The sequence below is a fragment of the Drosophila melanogaster genome, chromosome 2R (assembly GCF_000001215.4).
Source record: "Drosophila melanogaster chromosome 2R".
NCBI lineage: Eukaryota > Metazoa > Arthropoda > Insecta > Diptera > Drosophilidae > Drosophila > Drosophila melanogaster.
In genome coordinates, this window is record NT_033778.4 from 10,791,082 (window position 1) to 10,811,020 (window position 19,939).

General features: G+C 40.1%; 5 protein-coding genes across 7 annotated transcripts in view, besides 2 other annotated features; 2 read left to right on the forward strand and 3 right to left on the reverse strand.

Annotated features, from left to right (window-relative positions):
- Positions 1-7,628, reverse strand: part of CG33144 (uncharacterized protein) — a 58,656-nt gene extending 51,028 nt beyond the window's left edge. Inside the window, exons 1-2 of the mRNA NM_001201975.2 lie at positions 7,259-7,628; positions 3,044-3,403 (exon numbers count right to left, since the gene is read on the reverse strand). The gene's annotated coding sequence lies outside the window, so the exon portion shown is untranslated. The remainder of the gene's footprint in view (positions 1-3,043; positions 3,404-7,258) is intronic.
- On the forward strand, positions 378-2,028 carry mthl13 (methuselah-like 13; the record flags this gene model as incomplete). Its single annotated transcript, NM_176145.3, has 6 exons — positions 378-737; positions 796-946; positions 1,009-1,185; positions 1,266-1,517; positions 1,584-1,767; positions 1,830-2,028. 6 exons carry the CDS (start codon positions 378-380, stop codon positions 2,026-2,028), a joined length of 1,323 nt encoding a protein of 440 aa, NP_788325.2.
- Positions 4,231-4,363: a mobile genetic element.
- A 1,710-nt stretch (positions 7,629-9,338) lies between the features above and the next one.
- wde (windei) lies at positions 9,339-17,857 on the reverse strand. Of its 2 annotated transcripts, none has more exons than NM_136764.3 (5): positions 17,659-17,857; positions 14,494-14,646; positions 11,156-14,432; positions 10,153-10,577; positions 9,339-10,090 (listed from the first exon to the last, which is right to left on the reverse strand). In NM_136764.3, the coding sequence occupies exons 2-5, from the start codon at positions 14,603-14,605 to the stop codon at positions 9,642-9,644; spliced, it is 4,263 nt and encodes a 1,420-aa protein (NP_610608.1). In that variant the 5' UTR covers positions 14,606-14,646; positions 17,659-17,857; the 3' UTR covers positions 9,339-9,641. The 2 variants fall into 2 exon arrangements, with proteins under 2 accessions (NP_610608.1, NP_001286294.1); NM_001299365.1 differs by lacking the exon at positions 17,659-17,857 and adding an exon at positions 15,407-15,456.
- Positions 10,881-11,012: a mobile genetic element.
- Positions 17,858-18,315: 458 nt separating the features above from the next.
- Positions 18,316-19,574, forward strand: CG12935 (uncharacterized protein). Of its 2 annotated transcripts, none has more exons than NM_136765.3 (2): positions 18,316-19,110; positions 19,170-19,574. In NM_136765.3, the coding sequence occupies exons 1-2, from the start codon at positions 18,708-18,710 to the stop codon at positions 19,460-19,462; spliced, it is 696 nt and encodes a 231-aa protein (NP_610609.1). In that variant the 5' UTR covers positions 18,316-18,707; the 3' UTR covers positions 19,463-19,574. The 2 variants fall into 2 exon arrangements, with proteins under 2 accessions (NP_610609.1, NP_001260872.1); NM_001273943.1 differs by having other exon boundaries at positions 18,598-19,110.
- On the reverse strand, positions 19,475-19,855 carry Nop10 (Nop10 ribonucleoprotein). Its single transcript, NM_136766.2, has 2 exons — positions 19,742-19,855; positions 19,475-19,676 (listed from the first exon to the last, which is right to left on the reverse strand). The coding sequence occupies exons 1-2, from the start codon at positions 19,793-19,795 to the stop codon at positions 19,536-19,538; spliced, it is 195 nt and encodes a 64-aa protein (NP_610610.1). The 5' UTR covers positions 19,796-19,855; the 3' UTR covers positions 19,475-19,535.
- Between the last annotated feature and the right edge of the window lie 84 nt (positions 19,856-19,939).

Sequence of the window (19,939 nt, forward strand, 5' to 3'; positions counted from 1 at the left end):
GATCGTATCGTATATTCATTATGAATTCTCTTCATAAACCAAAATTGTTGCCACGCATTTTATACAATAGTAGTAGATAAAATATATTTCTTATCTCGATATGTTCGAACCCATTGGGGAAGTTTCCAAATGTTCTTCAATGCTAAATTCTCCGAATTCCAAAATTTGAACTCGTTTGAAAATATTATCGCAGTTCCAATTACATATGTAAAACTTTTCAAACATATTCGAAAACAAGTCCCTTAGGGAACACGGATATCAGTACGAGTTCCCTAATCAGAAGATTGGATTAGAAATAAAGCTATAAAAATTATAAAAATTATTTATAGAGAGTCAATCTAGTTTGGATACTCACACTGAACGTATTCAGCTCATAAATGAAACTTCAATTGCTTGGTACATTTCTTGTTTTAATCTTGTTACAATTTCAAGCCGTTAATACAGACTCAAATAAAACTGAAGAGGATTCATGTGTAAAAAGTGATGATGACAATTCTAACGATGAAGATGATCTGTGGCATTGCATTCCGATTTGTTGCCCCCGGAAAAATATGATGGCCAATGGCGGATGTAGTTTTAAGGAGCATCTCTTCCGGACAAAACTTGATTTGAACATAAGACTCGATGATAATTCGACAGAGGCCCTATATTTCAACAATCAAACACTGCTAATAACATCGTTCTGGGATATCGATGAAATGATGGGCCTGAGAAGAGATGAGTACACGTTGTACAAGGTATATCCTACATTTTCCTGTCTCTTAGGCAAGACAGAATAATTCGTAATAATTTCAGAACGGAACCATATACATTCACTCTGATCAGAGTATACAGACCAAAGAAGAATATTGCTTTTATCCGCATCAGATTTACTCGGACTTCCCAGAAACCATATGGATTATATCACACAAGTTTTCATCGATAGAGAGTCCAGGAGCTTTCGAGCGTAAGGCTATGTCTATAAAAAAATCTTTCAGTAAATCCCTTAACTCTAAGAGTTTTCTTCAGTTGCATCTGGTTCCATAATATGCTATATCATCATATTCGGCATTTATCTTTTTGTAAAAGAACTACGAAATGACTTTGGAAAGTGCGTAATGAGTTGCGTATTCTGCCTATTTCTTGACTATCTAATCTGGCTTATGGATGAACTACGATTGTTGGATGACTTTTGCTCACTGACAGGTTAGTGGTTTAATATACATATTTTTTTTAATAAGATAAGGCATTGAAAATGAAGGAAAAACTGACTTTATTTTCCGCAGGTTATATCATGTTCTTCTTTGATTTTGCCAATTCTGTTTGGTTCTCCATAATCAGCTATTGCATATGGAAGAAAATCACATCTGTCGTTAGCCAAGAAAATCGCGATCAGTTCGTCTTTTACAGTACTTTTGCCTACGGGATATCTGCTATACCACTCGGAATCATCATTTCGATTAATCAATTTTGGGAAGAGGATCTCAGGAAATGGAACTGGTTGCCCTTAGTTGGTTTTAGTAGATGCTCGGTGGATGGTACGTTTCGATTGGGGAAGACATTTAATGTATTAATTTAATTCATATATTTACTCCAATTCTCAGATTGTAAGCGGTCTTCCTGGGTTTATTATTTTGTGCCCTATGCGATCATGTGTGCCATTAATATAATTATGTTCGTTCTGACTATCAAACACATTATGAAAACAAAAAGAAATCTCCACAATTTAACAAAACGACCAGATAGGAACGAGACTTGTGTTACTGTAAATTTTTTAAATTTTGAGTTGTAAGTTTCTTAACGCTTGGAGCTTTTTATTCTTTGATTTAAAATTCCATTGCCCTCCTTAGGTACCTATTGTTTCTGCGGATTTCCGGTATTATGGGCGTAGCTTGGATACTGATCATTTTTTTGTTGATAGAAGTGAATTCCACTTTTTGGGACATTTTCGGTATAATAATCCAACAAATACATTATGGTTTTGGTATCATTTTATTTGTCCTGCTTATTTTTAAGCGCAGCACCCATCAACTGCTCATTGCCAAGTAAGTTATCCTATAACTCTTATTCCGTTAATAACATATATTACATATATTAAGTATATTACAATCAGAATTCGTGGTAAGAACCTACACCAGCAGACCGATGTTTGATCTTCGATCAATAAGGAAATGCTCCAAAGTCCACAAAAAATTTTTAAATATTTAAACCTATTGGTTTTTTTGTTTATTTTTGTAATTATATCTAAATAAATTAACAATTCGCCTCAAAATCTTTAAATAGATATCGGGGCTGTAAACCCATATAATTCTAAAACGTGGTTCCGGTTAGAACCAGGACTTGGGAAAATTTCTTTTTTATAACTTAAAAATATCGGGAAGGCGAAAATAGGATTACATTTACATTTAGATTCTAAGATTAGATTTCTTCAGCATACCCTATAATACATAATAATAATACGCTCACGTTTTCACAAAATATCTGATAACTGGATAAAAATTTTAAAATTATTTGGTTAAAATTGGTCAGATGGACAGGAATTGTAAGCGAACAATCATTGATAACGTCGTAAGGTTATTACAAATGCAGCACTACTAAAAATTGATCTTTAGGGTACCAAGAATTTCGTGTTAGTTGCAATTAAATGAATAATAAAGTTTGCAAGAAAGCTTGTTGTTTTTCTTACTTACACAACACTAGCTTTCTAATAAATAGGAAGTGAATAATACTTTAAGCAGTCTATCACTAAATGGATAACAAAGGATTTATATCAAAGCTCTCACATTTAATGTCTCTAGTGAACAGGTGCACATTTTTCTCGCCGGTTACATGTGCTCCCACAACGAAAAGCAAGTGAAAGCCATTCACTTTTATCATTTACCAAAAAGTACCCCAAAAATATCGAGAACTACGGCACATTGTCATTTATTTCGACTAATGATAAATGCGATTTCTTTCTTCGCTTTCGTTTGCATTGAACTGGAAATGTATTTTGACAGGCGAGCGAATATACATATATAAATTGCCGGCAAAATATATGTGTAGAAGGCCAAAATCGACTTACCTGGCCATGTTACGTCCTTGAAAGCTTTCTACTGTTTGTCCTTCGTTGCGGTCGCAATTTCAACTGAAATCAACATGCAGGATGACGATGGTGCTCCTCTTTCTGCCCCTGCTCCTTTTTATCCTGCTCCCTATTCGGCTGCCGACTTTGTCCCAATATCCAGATGAAAGGCAGCCACTTAGATCGTTTGTCTCTGTCTTTTGGACCTGTTCCTTTCTCTTTCTCAGCCTCAGATGGTTGATTGAGTTTGAGATTTATGCCTTAAGTGCTGCTGGGGGATTTGTTATCTTGTCCTTTTTGGCCCGGCCTATACGCATATCGTTTGTTTGCCTTACTTTCTTTTCGGTGGCTCTGATTCCGCTGAAAATGGTAGAATAAAAACAGTTTTATAGTTGATGATGATGCTGATGCTGATGCAGATGATGATGATGATGCTCTGCGGTTTCCTTTTTGCTTTCAATTTACATAAGCAGCAGCATCATTAATATTGCAAATGTGTGTGTGGATGCACGGACAAAAATAATAACGTAATACTAAAAGCTTTTTACGAAGTTTCAATTAAAATGGTAGATATTGTAATAATGATTATACACACACAAATACATTTACAATTAAACTATACAAACATCTTTTTAATCTCATATTTTAAAAGGAAATGACGAAATTTCCTACATATTTGATCCTGTCTTTAAATTAAAGTAAAATTATATAAAGTTAAATATGCATTAGTCGTTGTTGAGCTCTTGTAAGTGCGCCATATGTTTATGATTACTTATTTTAATTATTAAACAGTATTTTCCATTTTAATAAATTAATCTTATTTTTACTGTGTCTATGCGTGCCTGTTTTTGTTTCCTTTTGAGTTTGCTTTGAGCACTTCTGTAATTTCATTTCCATCCCTAACAAATTTAGCTCGTTGCAGACATTTATCATACGCTCTGTGTGCCATGCGTTCTTCCCACCATAAATCACTTACTTCTGCCTCTGCCGGTCTCCCTCTTCCCGTTGGAACTCCAATTTTCCAAATAAAAATGACCAAATGCAATTATAATACGCCATCCAAACAACTTTTAATGCCAACTGACAGCTGCCCAAAGTCTGCTCATCGAAATCATTGTGTGTTGTTTTATGTTTCGCGCAAAATGTTATGGATTGTGAGTTGATTGATTGTTTAGGCCGGATTGTCCAGCTTAAAGAAGCTGGGTTCGGAAAAATATAAGTATATATACATATATAATATTTGGAATTTGAAGCAAGAAGTTTGCCCACCAATTGGTTTTTTTGCCCATGTCCAGTTTTGAAAATATCAAATTTCGAAAACTGTCCGAGATGAACATGTTTTATAACATGTGTTACATTGCAGCATTGCTTGTGGCAGGTGTCCGAAATCTTGGTTTGGGTTTGAGGTCTAAGTCCTGGGATGAGTTTTGGTGTTTCAAAAGCACAACTTAAATCAATGTTCCAGCACTTCGCAACAAGAACGGGCCCCATATAAACAGCAGATGTACTATGGAAGACCCAAAAAACACGCCCATTAACAGAACTCTTTTATGGCCGCTCCGCCCTCTGTTTGTGTCCCTGGAGAAAAGGGCTCGATTAGGGGACGATGTGAGGGGGCGTGTACTATCAGCTGTTTCCCATTATGACTACAGCGGAAATACACAAGCAAGTGGAAAACAGTCGAGGAAAAGCGGAAGCAAAAAAAAGGCCGCCACTGGCAATGCAAACACAGTAACACACTAAGGCACAAGCAAAACTCGCTTACACACGCAAGGCGATAAAAATAAAGCGAAGCCCACGGAACGAGAGGCAAAAATTGGAACTAAATGCGTATACGTAATGTGATAGAACCCACCTAAAAAAAAGGGAACTACGGAGTGATAATAAAACAATGGCACCGTTGACGACACTTCTCAACAAACATTAAGTAAGGGGAAAGAAACTTTAAATAGCTTTTTTTTTCGAAAAATATCCTTTAAACTCAAGTTCAGATAGATGTAAAATAGCCCTATTTTCTATATGAAGAAATGACCACCTATACTGTATCTAAATATTTTGTAGTTACTATTTTTCTTCGTTTTTGTAGTTCACTCGATAAGGTTAAGCAAAAAATGCCAGCAAAAAAGCAGAATCGAAAGGAAAAACAACTTTTCGTGGAAATACCGTGGTGAAAATCGAAAACCGAGAAAAGCGAAAAACAAAAAAAAATGTTATAACCACACAAAACTCACACATCCAGACACATAAAGCTACTTAAGCCCGGACACATCGCACACATTCAAGCGAGGGGAACCCCCCCCCCCCCCTGACAGCTGCCATGGCAAACGTGCGAAAGGGACGAAAGAGGCGATAGGAGCGACAGGGACGGGCAGAAACAAACAGTGGGACACGGAGCTTGTCACTTTATTTGGCTCGATTTCAATGCACTGCCAACTTGGGCATATTAGTATGCAAAACTGATAATCAATAGGCGACGACTCAATGCCCAACGCTCAGTGGAGATTATGGCGCAATTTGCATACGGGCATGTGCCATTTGAAGATGTCACCACCCGTATCCCTTATACCGGGAAATCCTCTGAATTCGTCCTCTCAACTCCGACCAGCGAAGGACTCGCTGTCGTTTAATTGAGCCAGACCATCGCCAGCGTACAATTTGGTGTTCTATGTGTGGAGCGCGAATTTTTTTCGCCCTTAATTGAAATACGGGATAATGACTCCAAAAAGCTTTCAGTCTAACTTGCCCTGCAACGATGGATTGCATAGATCAAACATTTGAAAGTGCAAGAAACTGGCTGGAAAACTGTACAGCAAATCGCAATTTGGTGGCCAATGTCATTTGTCAAACTATAAAATTGGGTTTTCTTAACTAATAAGCTTAAACAACTTGTAAAATAAGTTGTCACACTGATCGATTCTTTAGCTCAAAGAAAAAATAAATTTCTTTTGAATAAATATGTATTTTATAATATTAATGCCAATTAAAAAAGTACTCGCATTCAAGGTAGGTTTTCTCCAAAACATTTATTAATCTACACGAGCATTTTTATACCTATTGCTTTCCTAATATTGAAATGAAATGCTGGCAGGAAATACCATAAATATGAAATGCTATACCTTTTCATCGGTTCCTTACGACCTCTTCGCTGAAATTTTTCAATAACTCTCTGGGGATTTTATGGTCGCAATTTGCAATTTATCATCAATTTGATGTGCAAAGGGCCGAACATAAAAGTGGCTCAAATGGTAAATGTAACAAAGGGCAATAACGACGTATGTATATGGCTGCAGCAGGCGACTGACTAACCCCCAACTAGATCCATAAGCGTAAAGCTTGATTTTCTATTGATTTCTGGTCAGAAGCTCACTGCTATCACCTGAAATTCTGAGTGAAATGCACCTGCTGCTCCTACACGAAGAGAAACGTCACACTCTTTGATAGGTTAATGCCAGTACCGAATTAAGTTGCCCATACATTAAAACCTAAAATCTCTTTTTTATTGCAGTACAACAGAAATTTTGAACATTACAATTCATAGTGGTTTATTTTATGCGAATTTATTGTTGTTGCCCATTTAAAAGATTATGAAAATATTTTATTTTATATATTTATCATGTAATGTATTCATGTACTACAATTTTCTCCAAGTATTCCTGAGTTAACTCTTCAGCAGAATAGCAAAAACTATAGCATACTTATGGGCCGCTTTGAGAGTTGCCATAAGACGCTTAATAACTGTGAGTAGTGCCCAGCAGGGGCGTGTATGAGGAGGGCACATGGCAAGGACATGGGCGTCGAATTGAGGGTACTCCGTCCGATGTACGTGCCAATGGCCGTAGTCGCAGTAATAAACACACGCACAGCCCAGTTAACACAGAAATATGCCCCAAGTGTCAGGGCGGGCAAAACATGCGATGATGAGTGGGGAAAGTAGAGAGGAAATGCGGGGGGGGGGAGCCCAAGGAAATGGGAAATGGATTTTCAGTGGCCTTTGTAATTGTTGTTTTTTGTATTATTCTTGTTTTTCTTTTGTTTTTTTTATAATTACTGCGATAGAGCTGGTTTTTGTGTGTAAGTGTGTTGCTGTGGTAAGCACACATAACGGTAATTTAATTAACATACATAAACACTCACACCGGCACACATAAGGAGAATGTGGCACACAAAGAAAGGTGAAAGGTTGGCGGAGGGGGTTTTACTTCTTTGGGCACTTACGAATCGGTTTCACAAACTTTTCGACCCTTTGTAATCGATTTCGAAATGGGGGTCTAACACGGTTTTAATTAAGATATTTATACTTTCGAAAAGCACTTGACAATTTTTGATTATTTTCAATATACTATTTTAATTCTTGATTTGATCAACAAGCGCACACTAATTTCGGCTATACTTTTTATATATTTATAATTTTGTAAATTTTTTTTTATGATTTAACTATATATCTTTGGAGGTGTGTGTTTACAGGTTCCTTTTTGATTTTATTGTGTTGGCATTTTGCTGCTTTGCCGCCGGATGTTGCACGTTGCGCCAGCACTTCCGCTTTGCGACCGAACCAACCGTCGAGAAACGCGTTCCGCAAGCGAATAAACAAACGGACTTCCACCGCACACATTTGTCGCACTTCCATGGCCAGTGTTGCCGTGCTGCACGTCCTGCGCACTGCGCACGACGCGAGAAGAGAGAGTTTCCCTCTCCCGCTGCTCTCTTCGAAATGCAACCTGCTGACGGAACATCTGTGTTTTTGTTATTATGCTTTTGTCAGGGCAACAGCAACAACTGTAGCATTCAATTGCAATTGTGGCAACCGAACATCCATGTATTTCAATTACACTCACTCGTATGTCGGGGTCACCGAAAATAACTGCCGACTAATTGATGGCGCACAAACGATTTAGGAGCACATTTTGATTGATTATTGCGAACTTTACATATGCATAAGTATGAACGTATACGTCCAGTAATTAATCTGAGTTGTCATAGGAACAAGATATAGATATCAAATATTTAACGAATTGCTATTGTCTAAGATGGTCGTATTCATCAGAAATATATCTGAAATATACATATATCAATATGTGTAATAATATAGACAGGTAATTTCTTCTAGCCAACTATATTGGTATTGAAGTTTAGAAGTGGGTTATTGCAATGATTTTTATTTTTAATATTGGCTTTATGCCTGTGAAAATAATCAAAAATTGGTAATAATGTCAATTTAAAGGAACCCGGTTTTTTCGAAGCACAAATATGTGGCTTGGACAGCTCAAGTACAGCGCCTTTTTTGCAGGACGATTTCCACACAATTGCAGGATTTTGTGCCTCGTCGACGACGCTGCTTAATGTCAAGGTTTTTTGGCTGCTGTTGCAAGTGCAGCAGCAGCAGGAAAAACAGGAAAACCAGAAACGGCCGAATGAGAACGGCACGTGGCCAGCCCCCGCAACGAAAAGGGGCCAGAAAGGGGGTCGATTATGCCATTACCAGGGCAAAGCTGCACCTTCCGCCCCCGGAACCCCCAACCCCCTGCCAGTGCGCCGCGCATGAATGCCGCGACAGACCCGATTCGAAAGCCAATGTCAAGTGCACGCGGCACAAGGATATGGAGGCAGGAGTATATTACAGGCCGCCATCTGCCCCACTGTCAGTTCCCCTTCCTCAGTGCCCACAGCAGCTACAGTGGAGCTTCTATAAATTGACATTGGGCTTTCATCAATATTGAACTCTTCGATATGGACTGGCTTATGAAGACTCGTTTATAATAACACATAAATCCTATTTTCATATACGGCTTAAGTTTGACATACACAGGCTCGACTGTACCTCATCATCGAGCATTAGGACGGTCGTTGTTGTGACCTCCAAATTGGTTGGCACACTCACCTAAATGGGAGTTTATCTATATTTTATGTGCACGACTTATACCTCAGGCCCATTTCACTTGATCACCAATTAGTGACTATATGCTCAATATTTGCCAATATCAAACATCAGGTGCTTCGTCAATTAACTTGTTAATTAGATAGGAAATAGATTCTGTGGTTATAATTGTTTTTGTACCGTATTATAATTGTTACTACTTATTGTAGACGAATTTACATTAATCGATATCCATCCAAATTAGTCTGCGAATTCATTAGTTCAACAAACTACTCAAGGATGATGAACTTTTACTAAAACTAATTCCGTTCATCGGCTTTAAATAAAATAAATCAACTGTTTCATAATAGTAATTAATAAGTCATATTAGTCATATAAATAATAAGGGTCCACACACAAAATTGAATACAAGATAAAACGCTCTTCTCATTTGATATTTATTCAAATTATTATTTAATGTAAGTTTTGAACTTATTTATGTTAAATAACCTAGTGAGAATGAAATACAATGTTTTGTTTGTTTCTTCTTTACTGACTGCAGTGGATTGACTGCTTGGCATAACTTGTTTATTACTTCTTAAAAATTCTTCAATAATCTCTTTATAACTTAGGCGTATAAACTCATAATTCCGGCTAGTTTCGAGAACGGATTACCAAGGACAAAAGTAAATTACATATCTTCTACTAAAACTAGAATCTAAGGAAGAGAACAGACCAATCCGTCTACGACCAGGTCTTGGGAACACTGAACGGCCCGAATCGTTCGTGACTATCAACGCCCCGCACAGCGAAGTAATACCTCTGGTTCTCCTGGAACTGATTTAAAGTCACTGCCATTGGCAGCAACATAGCGCTGACATCGCCCACATGCCGCCAGCTATCCGTGCTGGGCTCGTTAATCGTCTCCTGGTATGCATAGATCTGGTACATTACGCACTCTGCGAACCGCGGGCTCGAATCCTCCAGAGTCCAGGATATAACGATACCAGTATCAAGGAGACTAATCCGGATAACGGGTCGCGAAGGAGGCACCTTCCAGGATGGATTGAAGGGCTGGGGAGGAGACGTGGGCAGTGGTGCAGGATGTGAGTATCTTAGACGAGACGCTGGAGGCGGGGTGTTTTCCGAACGTATCTGCATAGTTACGTTTGAGCCCAAGGGACTTTGCTGACCTTTGAATACGTTTGAAAATAAGTACGCCGAATATTTTGAATATAATGATTTTCCAACTCACCTCCTCCATTATTATGGACTATCTGTCGAGCATTTACGCGAGGCAATTGCATTGGAGAAGCTCGCACCACATTTCCGCCTCCTCGTCCTCCTCTCGTCGCTGCTGCAGTCTGAGCATTCCGCTTAAGCATCTCCATACGCAAACGAGCGTTTTGTGCTTGGGCAGCCCTAGCCGCCGCCGCAGCCGCTGCATCATCCTCATCTGTGAGGTCAATGACTGCCTTCTCCTTGGGCTTGGCCGGCGCCAAGCTGGACTCCTGCTGCTGTCCATAGCTGCCCAATTCCGATCCACTGCTGCTAGATGAGATGGGCACCGAGACCGTGGCCCCCGAAAGCGGTGGCTGCTTGGCGCGCACTTTAGTTGTGCACTTCGGCACTTGCTTGGCGGGACTCGAACCTGGCGTGGGACCGGGACTAGGTCGAGGTCTGCAATATGAAACAATTGTAAGTTAGTAATGTGAATATGACATGTTTCTTTTGACGAAGAATTTGAGATCTCGGCGATTATACGGACGGACAAATGGACGGACGGACATAAACATATTGATTCGACAAGTATATTTTTATATTGGTAACGCTTTTATTTACCCATTTGGGTTTATTACCCCAACTATAAAGATTTTCAATAGCAATAAAATATACTTGAATGTTAAGAAAACAAAATTTTTTCTGGCATATCAATACAAATTGGGAAATAGAATAATAAAATTTAAAAAAAAATCTATGTATGCTTTTATAGCCACTGAGTTCGAGGCGTTCATATGGACACACGGACGGACATGGCCTGATTGATCCAGATAAAAAAAATATATACGGAAACTCTGCCTTCTACCAGTTATATACTCTGTAACGAATCTAGTATACCGTATTACTCTACAAGTAAAAATATGAATCTATTTAGCTAATTGGGTCTGAAACGATTCCCAATAAATTGCTAATTGTAAACTTCTGCACAAGCGTGGAATTCGCTTTTAATCGAAGATCACGATTAGGATTATACTCACAGTAGGAACTGTTGCTGCGCCTGTTGTTGCTTTTGTTGTTGTTGCAGGTGTTGTTGCTGTTGTTGCTGCTGTTGCTGGTGCTGTTTCTGCTGTTGTTTTTGCGCCAAGAAAGCGGCTTCTGAGTTCCGGGCACGCATGACGGTTTTATTAATCGCATTGGCCACCGATGAAGGCGTGGAGCCAGGCGTTCCGGTGTGCTTGGAGGCGTGCATTGTCCTTTGAGCTATAGGCGGTGAGGACTGCAGACGTTGAACGCTGGACTGATTCATAAGCATTGGCGCGGGCTGTAAGTTAGTAGGTACCGGCCGATGGGGCGTGACCTTCTGCAAGCAGCCCCGGCGCACAGGTGGCGTGACACTAGCCGTTGTTAAGGATTGAGATGACCGTGCTGCTGGCTGCTGTTGCTGGTGATTGGAATTCGGAGTGACACTGACGCCCGCACCCGTTTCCGATGAGGATGTGGATGGTCCAAAGGTAGGCGGAGGAGGTCTTGGTCGCACGGTCGCACGCGTCGGGGAGGTGCTGGCCTTGGGTGGTGTTCCGCTGGGCGGCGCCAACACGCTGCCAGCAGCATGAGTTGACTCTGGTGCGGCGACGGTGGGCTTTATAGCCTTGAACGGAATGCCCACCTGAAGACCAACAGCTCGTGTTATACGCACAGGAGCGGTGAAATGAGAGTTCTTAGCCTCCAAGTCCTTAAGCACACGCTTGTGCACCGTCTCCAAATCCAGGAATTGCTTCGACACCTCGGCAATCTTGCGGCGATAATTGGCGAGAGTGCTCTCGCATTTGTCCAGCTGCATACGTATTTCTGCGAAATCACTTTTAACCATCATCGCCTCGACGACTTTCTGCAGCACCAGCTCCTCCAGGTCGTCACGGGTCATTGTGTCGAAACTACGTCGGAAGGTCTTAAAGAATTCCAAGCGCAGGGGCTTAACATTCTGTTTAATTTCTGGAACGGGGTTAAGGTCGAAGTCCAGTTTCTTTTGGGTATCTTTTTTGGGGGATTCTTCTTTGTCTTCCTGACCACCCATATCAATTTGTAGCGTGCCTTCGTGGGAGCTATTTGAGTCAGAGTCTTCAGTCTTAGCTTTCTTATTAGGTATTTCCTCCTGAGGGCTGCTGTCCAGATGTTCATGGCTCCGCTTGGTTACATCCTTCAAACCACCCTCTGCTCTGCTGAGTATTGGTAATGATTCTTGATTCGTCTCCGCTTCGAATTCATTTTTTTCATCGGTACTAAGACGCAGCCGTTTTGGAACCGACTCTTCCGCGTACTCGGCGGGTCGCAATAGATTGCTGGAATTACTGTTCCCATCCTCTGTGGTAGTTTGCTTCACCATATCATGGGTCTTCAGTTTCTCGAACTGATCGCATGCATTGTCGGAATTGTCTATTTGGAGATTCTTTGCTTCAACTGATTCTGTAGTTGACTCATTGGGAAGTCCTTTTAAAGCTGTTTCCTTTTGGATAGTTTGAACTTCCTTTTCCGATATCCCATTCTGCGGTGTTTCATCCTCATCCTCGGAGACGAGAACAACTTCGTCATCCTTAGCTTGTGGTTTCACAGAATTTTCGTTCGTTGGATTGGCTGTGGTGCCCACATTTTCGGTCTTATCTAGGGGTTCAAAGAATATAACTTCGTCATCGGACTCCGTCTCTTTGGTCTCCTCTTCAACAACCGTTGATTCATTGCTTTCCAAATCCTTTAAATTTCCATCAGTAGAAATTTCGCATGCTCCATTTGTCGTGGGTTCCTTATCGCCTTTTGGTATCACCCCGAGTTCGTCCTCTGCAGCCTTCTTTTCTTCTATCTCTACAACATCCTTGACCGCTTCATCAAGCTTATCATCTATGGTTGTGTAGTTCATTTCGTGGTCTGCAGTTCGAACATCAAATTCTTTTTGGACTTTCTTTTGGGGATCTTCTGTTTCTTCACCTTCGATCACCACAGGTTCCTCAAGCTCTTCAGTGTCTTCTATTTCCTTTTTATTTTCTGGCTCTTCTGTTTCCTTAACGTCTTCCACTTCCTGGGTTGGGCTTGGATCTTCCTCTTCCTTGGTGTCTCCCAGTATCTGTGCTACTTTCGAAGCTTTGATGATTTTGATCTCCGACTTTTCTTTTTCAGTCGCCTCTTCTGAATCTTTTGTTTCCTTGCAGTAATCAGGCTCTTCTTTTTCCTTGTGCTCTTCAAGTTCCTCGGATTCCTTGGATTCTTCTGGTTCATCCACTTGTATTGACTCTTCGCTCTGGATTGGGATAGACTCTTTCGACTTTTCGGTTACTTCGTCTCCAACTAACATGGGTTCTTTACCTTCTGTCAAATGTTGATCAGCTTTGACAGACTCATATTCGGCCGCACTCGCTGACTTTTCTGAGATATTATTTTGCAAATTCAATGATTTCTTCGTAGAAACCTTACCGTGAGTAAGGACTTCGGTATCTTCTGTGTTAGCTTCAGTTTCCTCGACCTCTGATTCCGCTTCGCAAGGCACACATTCACTCGACGAGTCTAAATCTATAACCTCAGTGTTGGGTTTTTCCGTTTCCTTAATTATATCATCGTCATCAGATGAAATGTCTTCTAAATCATTGACAGATGAGTTGTTTTCCGTGTTTAGTTTTTTGCTTGGCTTCGCCTTCTTGGAGTCCTGAGAGGCAAAGGCATCAAACTCGTCGGCACTCGATATACAGTCTAAAGCATACATAAACACATCATCTGTTGATGTATTTTTCCGGTCTTTTTCAATGTTATCCGCAGTATTGGCTGGGACTTCATCCTCTTCCTTTGACTTTAATATTTCATCTGAATCAGCTAAATCTTCGGTTTTCTGTGTGGATTCTTTAGCTGAAGCGTGTTCTTCAGTTTCATCTAATTTCTCCTCAGTCTTTAATTCAGAATCAGGATCGATGCACTCTTCTCCTTCTAGAGAACTAAGCACCTCTTCGCCTTCTTCTTCTTCTTCTGGTTTTTCTCTTTGCTCTTTTAGATTTTCGTCCGTATCAGCAGCTGTTCTCTTCTTCGCCGACGCAGAGTCGCATTCCTCGTCTCTATCGAGTGAATCGATATCGTCGGAATTCCTGGGACTACAATCCACAATAGAGCTAATCTTGTCCAGAAGAGCGTCCAAATCACTACCTGGATTACGCTCTCGGTCCGATATCTTTTTTGGTTTGTCAATAACTTTGACGTTATCGGAGCTATCGACGCCATTGGTTAGCTCACAAAGATCCACTTCATCCACAGAAGTTTGACTGGATTCGTTGAGAATGGCTGTAATTCAGATATCGATATATCCCAAACGGATTTATCCAAATAACTAAGTCGCACTTACCGGGGGTGGAGAGAGGTTCCACTTCATTGCCGAGCTCTGTGGATAGGGTTCGCATCAAAGCTTCCTCTGTAGAGAGTTCCTTCAGTTCCATGGTCTGGTTTACTCCCATCATTTTGAATGTTTTTATCGATTTACTTAATCGTCATTGAATTGCTAAAAGTAAAACCATATTATAGTTCACGACGTATGTTGACAACTCTGGGATATAACAAACATGTCACAACCCTGCTACCGCCATATTTTTTTTAAAAATTAAATTCAATCTCATTCAAAAATTTCTTGTAAATAGCTTTTAAAAGAAAGCTCGCTAAAAGCTTATTCCCAGTTCTCGCCAGTCAAAATGCTAATGCAATAACTTGGGAATTATACCTTTAAGTGAGTCTGAAGCCAGCGATATTTTATTAAGACTCCGCCAAAACTCATAAACCGCTTTCCCGAATTCATTTTGAAGTCCTTTCTAACTCTAAAGTATACGAAGCCATTAAAGCAATGTTATCTTTGAGTATGGATGTTCCATAGTCAAAGGATGATAGGAACATCATAACTCAAGACCAACATTTTTGTTTTTTTTTTTTACTTTTTTTTGTGTTCGGTTTGGTGTGTATCTACTCCGTTGTTATTGTTCTTGTTGTTGGTAGTATTAAGCGTTCGTCGCTTTCCGAACGCAACAATAACTACACGATTGTAGCGAAAAGACAAAGCAAAGCGACGATAAATATTCGTGCAAGGGAAAAAAGTGCGTGACGAAAAATGCGAATATGGGGAGAAAGAGAAAATTAACTGCTACCTATTAATTTATGCTCATAACTTTATAGTTATAGTTTTTACTATCGAAAGTGGGGTTATGTTGAGTTTGTTGCGTTTTTACGTGATAGCGTAACTGCACATTGTTATATTGAGTTTAGTAACTTACATGCTTAAACTTCCTGATACCCTGTTAACGATTTATTTTGATTTGGCTACACTCGAAGAAATCAAAATGACTTCAACATCTTGCCGCGTTTAGTGCAAAAATGAACGAGGTGAACGCCAAACCAGCTCTCGACGAACGAAAATGAGAGCGAGAGAGCAAACAGCTGAGAGCGGTAAAAGCGGCAGGGGCGTACGGGTAAGAGGAAGATAGTCGGCGGGAGGGCGTGTCTCGGGATGATATGATAAGATTCGATAATGTAATTCCACCTGGAGTTTAAGGAAACTACATTCACATCTTGAACTTTAACCTTTCGCGAAAAATAGGGCAAAGCTACAGTCCTCATTGTTATTGTGCTCTATGGCAAGTTGGCAGTCTCTTTTGGTATGGCAGTTTCTCCATAAAATTATAAAAATAAAAGCAATAGGGGATGGTATAAAAATCGAAATGAAGTGAGCAGGGATCCTCATTGAATCAAAAAACATTGTTTGATAACAACGAGTAAAAAGCAAAGCGTTTAATAATAACGCAAATAGAACGCGTTTTGTTGGTCGCGAGCGGCAGGGTGAGATGAGGAAACAGGCAGCTAGAGCGGGACGACTATACGTTTACAAATTAATAGGGGAGCAATATAAGTAAAGAACATTATGGAATATCCATTTCTTAGTGCAACTACACACAGCTCCAACCAGTGTTAATAAATAGATGATTTGTAGATGGAGGCCGAACGCAAAGATTATGTGGAATCAGAGAAGGCTGAAGCAAAAATGTAACAGAATGTAACCCTGTCAAAAAAAGAAACTTTCCAAACTTTCCAAACTTTCAAAACTTAGAACCTATAGTCCGTCCGTCCTTCTGGTCTTTTCGAAACGAACTTAGGACCTTGCCAGGATACCGGTTTTGTAGAAAGTTGCGGAGTGAGCGGGACGGACAGAGAGAGCGGCCGGAGAGTAATTGCAAGAGAGAGCAAGAGGCCAAATTTATATATGCACGTGGCTATATATATTTGCCTGTATGTAGGAATTGAATAAAGTTCGCGTAGCGCCAAACACAGCACGACAAAGATACAGCAGCAAGCCGAAAGCAACAACTACAACACCGGGCAAACAAAAATAGAGGCGTAAAGTCGTTGTTTTTGTAGATGAAATGCTAAAACCTTCGATATCAGCTCTATTAAAGAAATTGATCCTAGAAGCTAGTGACATTGGATCATTAAATTTCGACTTGCTCTGATGGCAATACTTTTTTCAAGATGCTTAGGTCCATTAAAACCGTTGCTTATACACACAAATGTAGATAACAAACATGTTTAGGTGTCGTATTTTTGCAACTTAAAGTATATATGGCCAATTTATCGTCTTTAAAGTTCGGTCTTGTATTTAAGCCAATTTTGGGCTATATGTCTATTATAGCTGTCCCGCTCTAACACGCGCACACACACCAGTTAAGTTCGTTGTAGCAACGGCACATCGGTGTGAGCGTGTATGTATATCAGAACGTGTATTTGTGCGATTTTGCAACGCATTTACATTCTTTTTAGGTTACGTATCGATTTTGATGCAGAGTGAGGTTAGATCGAAAAACATCCAAGTTTTTGCATGCTTTACGAAAGCAAGGACATTTTTGAAATCCCCTCGGCGCCCTCTGCATGTTTCTGGTATCAGACGTTCGATAAAGACTAAACCCCGAAAAACCTAAAACGAGCAGGTTGCAAGCAGAAGCAAAAGCAAAACGGGCGGCGTTTTTATTCACCTATTGTACAATTTTATGTTTTTAGGGTTGCCAGGTATGCATTATGTTTATCATGAATATAATATAAAACCTCGATGTGTCCGATTAGACGCAAATCAAATGTCTTTAAATGTATAATTGAGACCATGATGTCGCGCAGGGTTGCCACCGGCAGGTCATTTTTTGTCCTATTGCAATGGCATTGCGGTATATAGTCTTGCCTACACGTCGGTAGTCTAGTCTAAAATATAGCATAGTAACAAATCCAGATATATATCAGATTTCGCCTGATTTGCAAATCGCGGTCACTTGACAACCCTGAAAACACAAATGTCTTTAAAGAGACTCGTACCATATCTGGCGTATGGTACCCGTACCCAGTCCAAATAAAAAAAAACTTCAAAACCCAGTAAAAAAAATGCAAATCCCAAATGTACCATTCGATTGGACCATTATATTACAGGGTATTTTTATAAAGAAAATTATAAATATAACATAAAATGGATAAAAAAAACTACACTTACCTTTCTACGACACGACAAACTCGTTTATTAACTTATATATTACCGAAAACTATTGAAATATGACTTGTGGTCTAACGGCAACTATCAAATGTCAATGATTTGAATGAATTTAACAGCTTCTCCGTGATTTGTTTACAATTCGCAGGCAACTCCACTTCCGATGCCCTTAAACGACGAAGACTGAAACACAGACTAAAATCGCACAACAACAGAAGGTGCCGAAAAGAACCAGTCTATGCACAACTGGTTCCGAAGAGCAGCGCCCAGATTGCAAGCTAGCGGCACTTGGAATAGAGATTGGCGCGTGATTCCGGATGCCGATTTCTGATACGCATCGAGAAGACATTTTTTATGGACGTTTCTAACAATACTTATTATTTTTGTATTTATTTAGGTTGGATTTTGGCAAAACTTATTTTATCTTATATTCAACTTTGCATTTTTACGCAATTTGTATTATTATTATTATTATTATTATTAACATGATGACCAGATATAACTTAAACTGGTTACCTTCTCATTACGATAGTAATATTATAAAAGGATGTATATTTAATAGCTGAGGAGAAGCAGCATTTCTATAGTATTTATATACAAAAATAAAAAACGTTATGCAGTTCATGCACGTGTACATCCCTAGTTTGGAACCAAACAAAATCATATGTTGTTACTAGGGCTGTATAGCTAAACGTTTTATTTATGGGAGCAGAACTATTAAGTGCCAGTTGGAACTAAGACGTGATCTCCCCTGTCCCTTCTTTTGCTTAAAACTGAATCATATTGACAAATGTTTTCGGCCCGTTTAAGTAATGTGACGTTCTCATGAAATACAACGGTGAACATTGCAAAAATCGTGTTATTTTCGTTAATTGTTCCAATGGGTGAACTAGTGAACGGAGTCAGCATGTGCCAGCCCTGATGGCTGCTTTGTTGAACTAGTTCCAGTTCCGGAGCTAGTGAACCAATAGCAAACGGAACAAAACAAAAACATCTGTAGATTATAGGTTAATTTGTTTTATAATAACAAATGCGGGAATTATTCAATTAAGATGAGCAATCTGCTGAATTTTGCCCTGCGGCAGGGCGTCAACTCCATCAAGCGCCTTAGCCTCCAGAGTTTCAGACTGGCAGCTCCGGCCATTGTAACAAAAACGCCGGTTACTTCCACGATAAAGAGATTCTCCTCCCAAGCCGCCCCCTTCGATGTGAACACCAGTGTCCCCAAGGACATAATACTTTTCAAGTATGAAAACCCCCGATTCTACCAGATGCTTAACTTTTTCGGGGTGTGTCAGTTTGTTTTCTGGACATATCTCTCGCACTTCGCCTTCACGACGCTTAAGGATGCTCCAGTGGTGGAAAAACCCGGAGAGGAGCTGAAGTGGTTCCAGCGCATAAATCTGGGCGATAATAAGTACAGAAATGGCATTACAGCCTGTAGCTTTCTGATAGGTAAGAGTGGTTTACTACGTTCTCGGCAAGCCGAAAATAAAACTCAACCAACATTTTAGGATATGGCATACTGTTTGCTGTCTGGATGTTTACCCTGCGATCGGTGCGTTTTCTTATCTTGAGAAAGGGTGGTCAGAGCGTTTCCTTTGTGACCTACGGTCCCTTCAACCGGAATCGCATTATGACCGTGCCATTAAAGTGCGTCTCCGCCGAGGAATCACGGAACATGGCCAGGGTGCAGCTACCCATTAAGGTGAAGGGCAAGACACTGTATTACGTCCTGGATATGCGTGGCGAGTTTCGGAATGGCGAGTTATTCGATTACACGGCGGGCCTCAAGCGTCGCATTTAAAGGGCAAGTTTTGTTGTTTTGTAGCTTATTATTTGTAAATAAAGATGTACACTAATTAAAACTAAAATGCGGCTTAGTAAATGGGCTCCGGCTTCTGGGTGAGCAGCAGTCCAAAGCGCTTCTTGATGGTCAGCCTCTGGCGGGAGTACTTATCCTCCGGTGAAAAACGTGCTGGATGAGCAGATAGTGTGGGACGACCATCCTCGGTGCGTTTCTAGAAGAGCAACAAGTGGTGACTTAGTTGGGTAATATATATATAGGGTTTTGATAATAATATACCTTCAGGGTGTAAACGCGATCGCCGTTTTCGTTAATTGTGTACATCAGATACATTTTTGCAGTTTTTGGATTGTTTTTCTGTAGTCAAAGAAGCAGAAAATAAAACACGTGTGGCGTGCGTTGCAAGGTGCTACCAGGCTTTAAAAAAAAATAAGCACTAAATAATCCAACTTAAGAGAATAGTCAAGCCTCGAACCG

What these genes read in the sequence shown, in the direction of transcription:
- Nop10 (NM_136766.2), bottom strand. Translation starts at nt 19,795, where the DNA reads ATGTATCTGATGTACACAATTAACGAAAACGGCGATCGCGTTTACACC. An exon ending in ATCGCGTTTACACCCTGAAG is followed by an intron (nt 19,677 to 19,741) that starts GTATATTATTAT and finishes TTGCTCTTCTAG; the next exon opens with AAACGCACCGAGGATGGTCG.
- CG12935 (NM_136765.3), top strand. Translation starts at nt 18,708, where the DNA reads ATGAGCAATCTGCTGAATTTTGCCCTGCGGCAGGGCGTCAACTCCATC. An exon ending in AGCCTGTAGCTTTCTGATAG is followed by an intron (nt 19,111 to 19,169) that starts GTAAGAGTGGTT and finishes CCAACATTTTAG; the next exon opens with GATATGGCATACTGTTTGCT.
- wde (NM_136764.3), bottom strand. Translation starts at nt 14,605, where the DNA reads ATGATGGGAGTAAACCAGACCATGGAACTGAAGGAACTCTCTACAGAG. An exon ending in GCGCAGCAACAGTTCCTACT is followed by an intron (nt 10,578 to 11,155) that starts GTGAGTATAATC and finishes TTCATATTGCAG; the next exon opens with ACCTCGACCTAGTCCCGGTC. An exon ending in AGTCCATAATAATGGAGGAG is followed by an intron (nt 10,091 to 10,152) that starts GTGAGTTGGAAA and finishes ACGTATTCAAAG; the next exon opens with GTCAGCAAAGTCCCTTGGGC.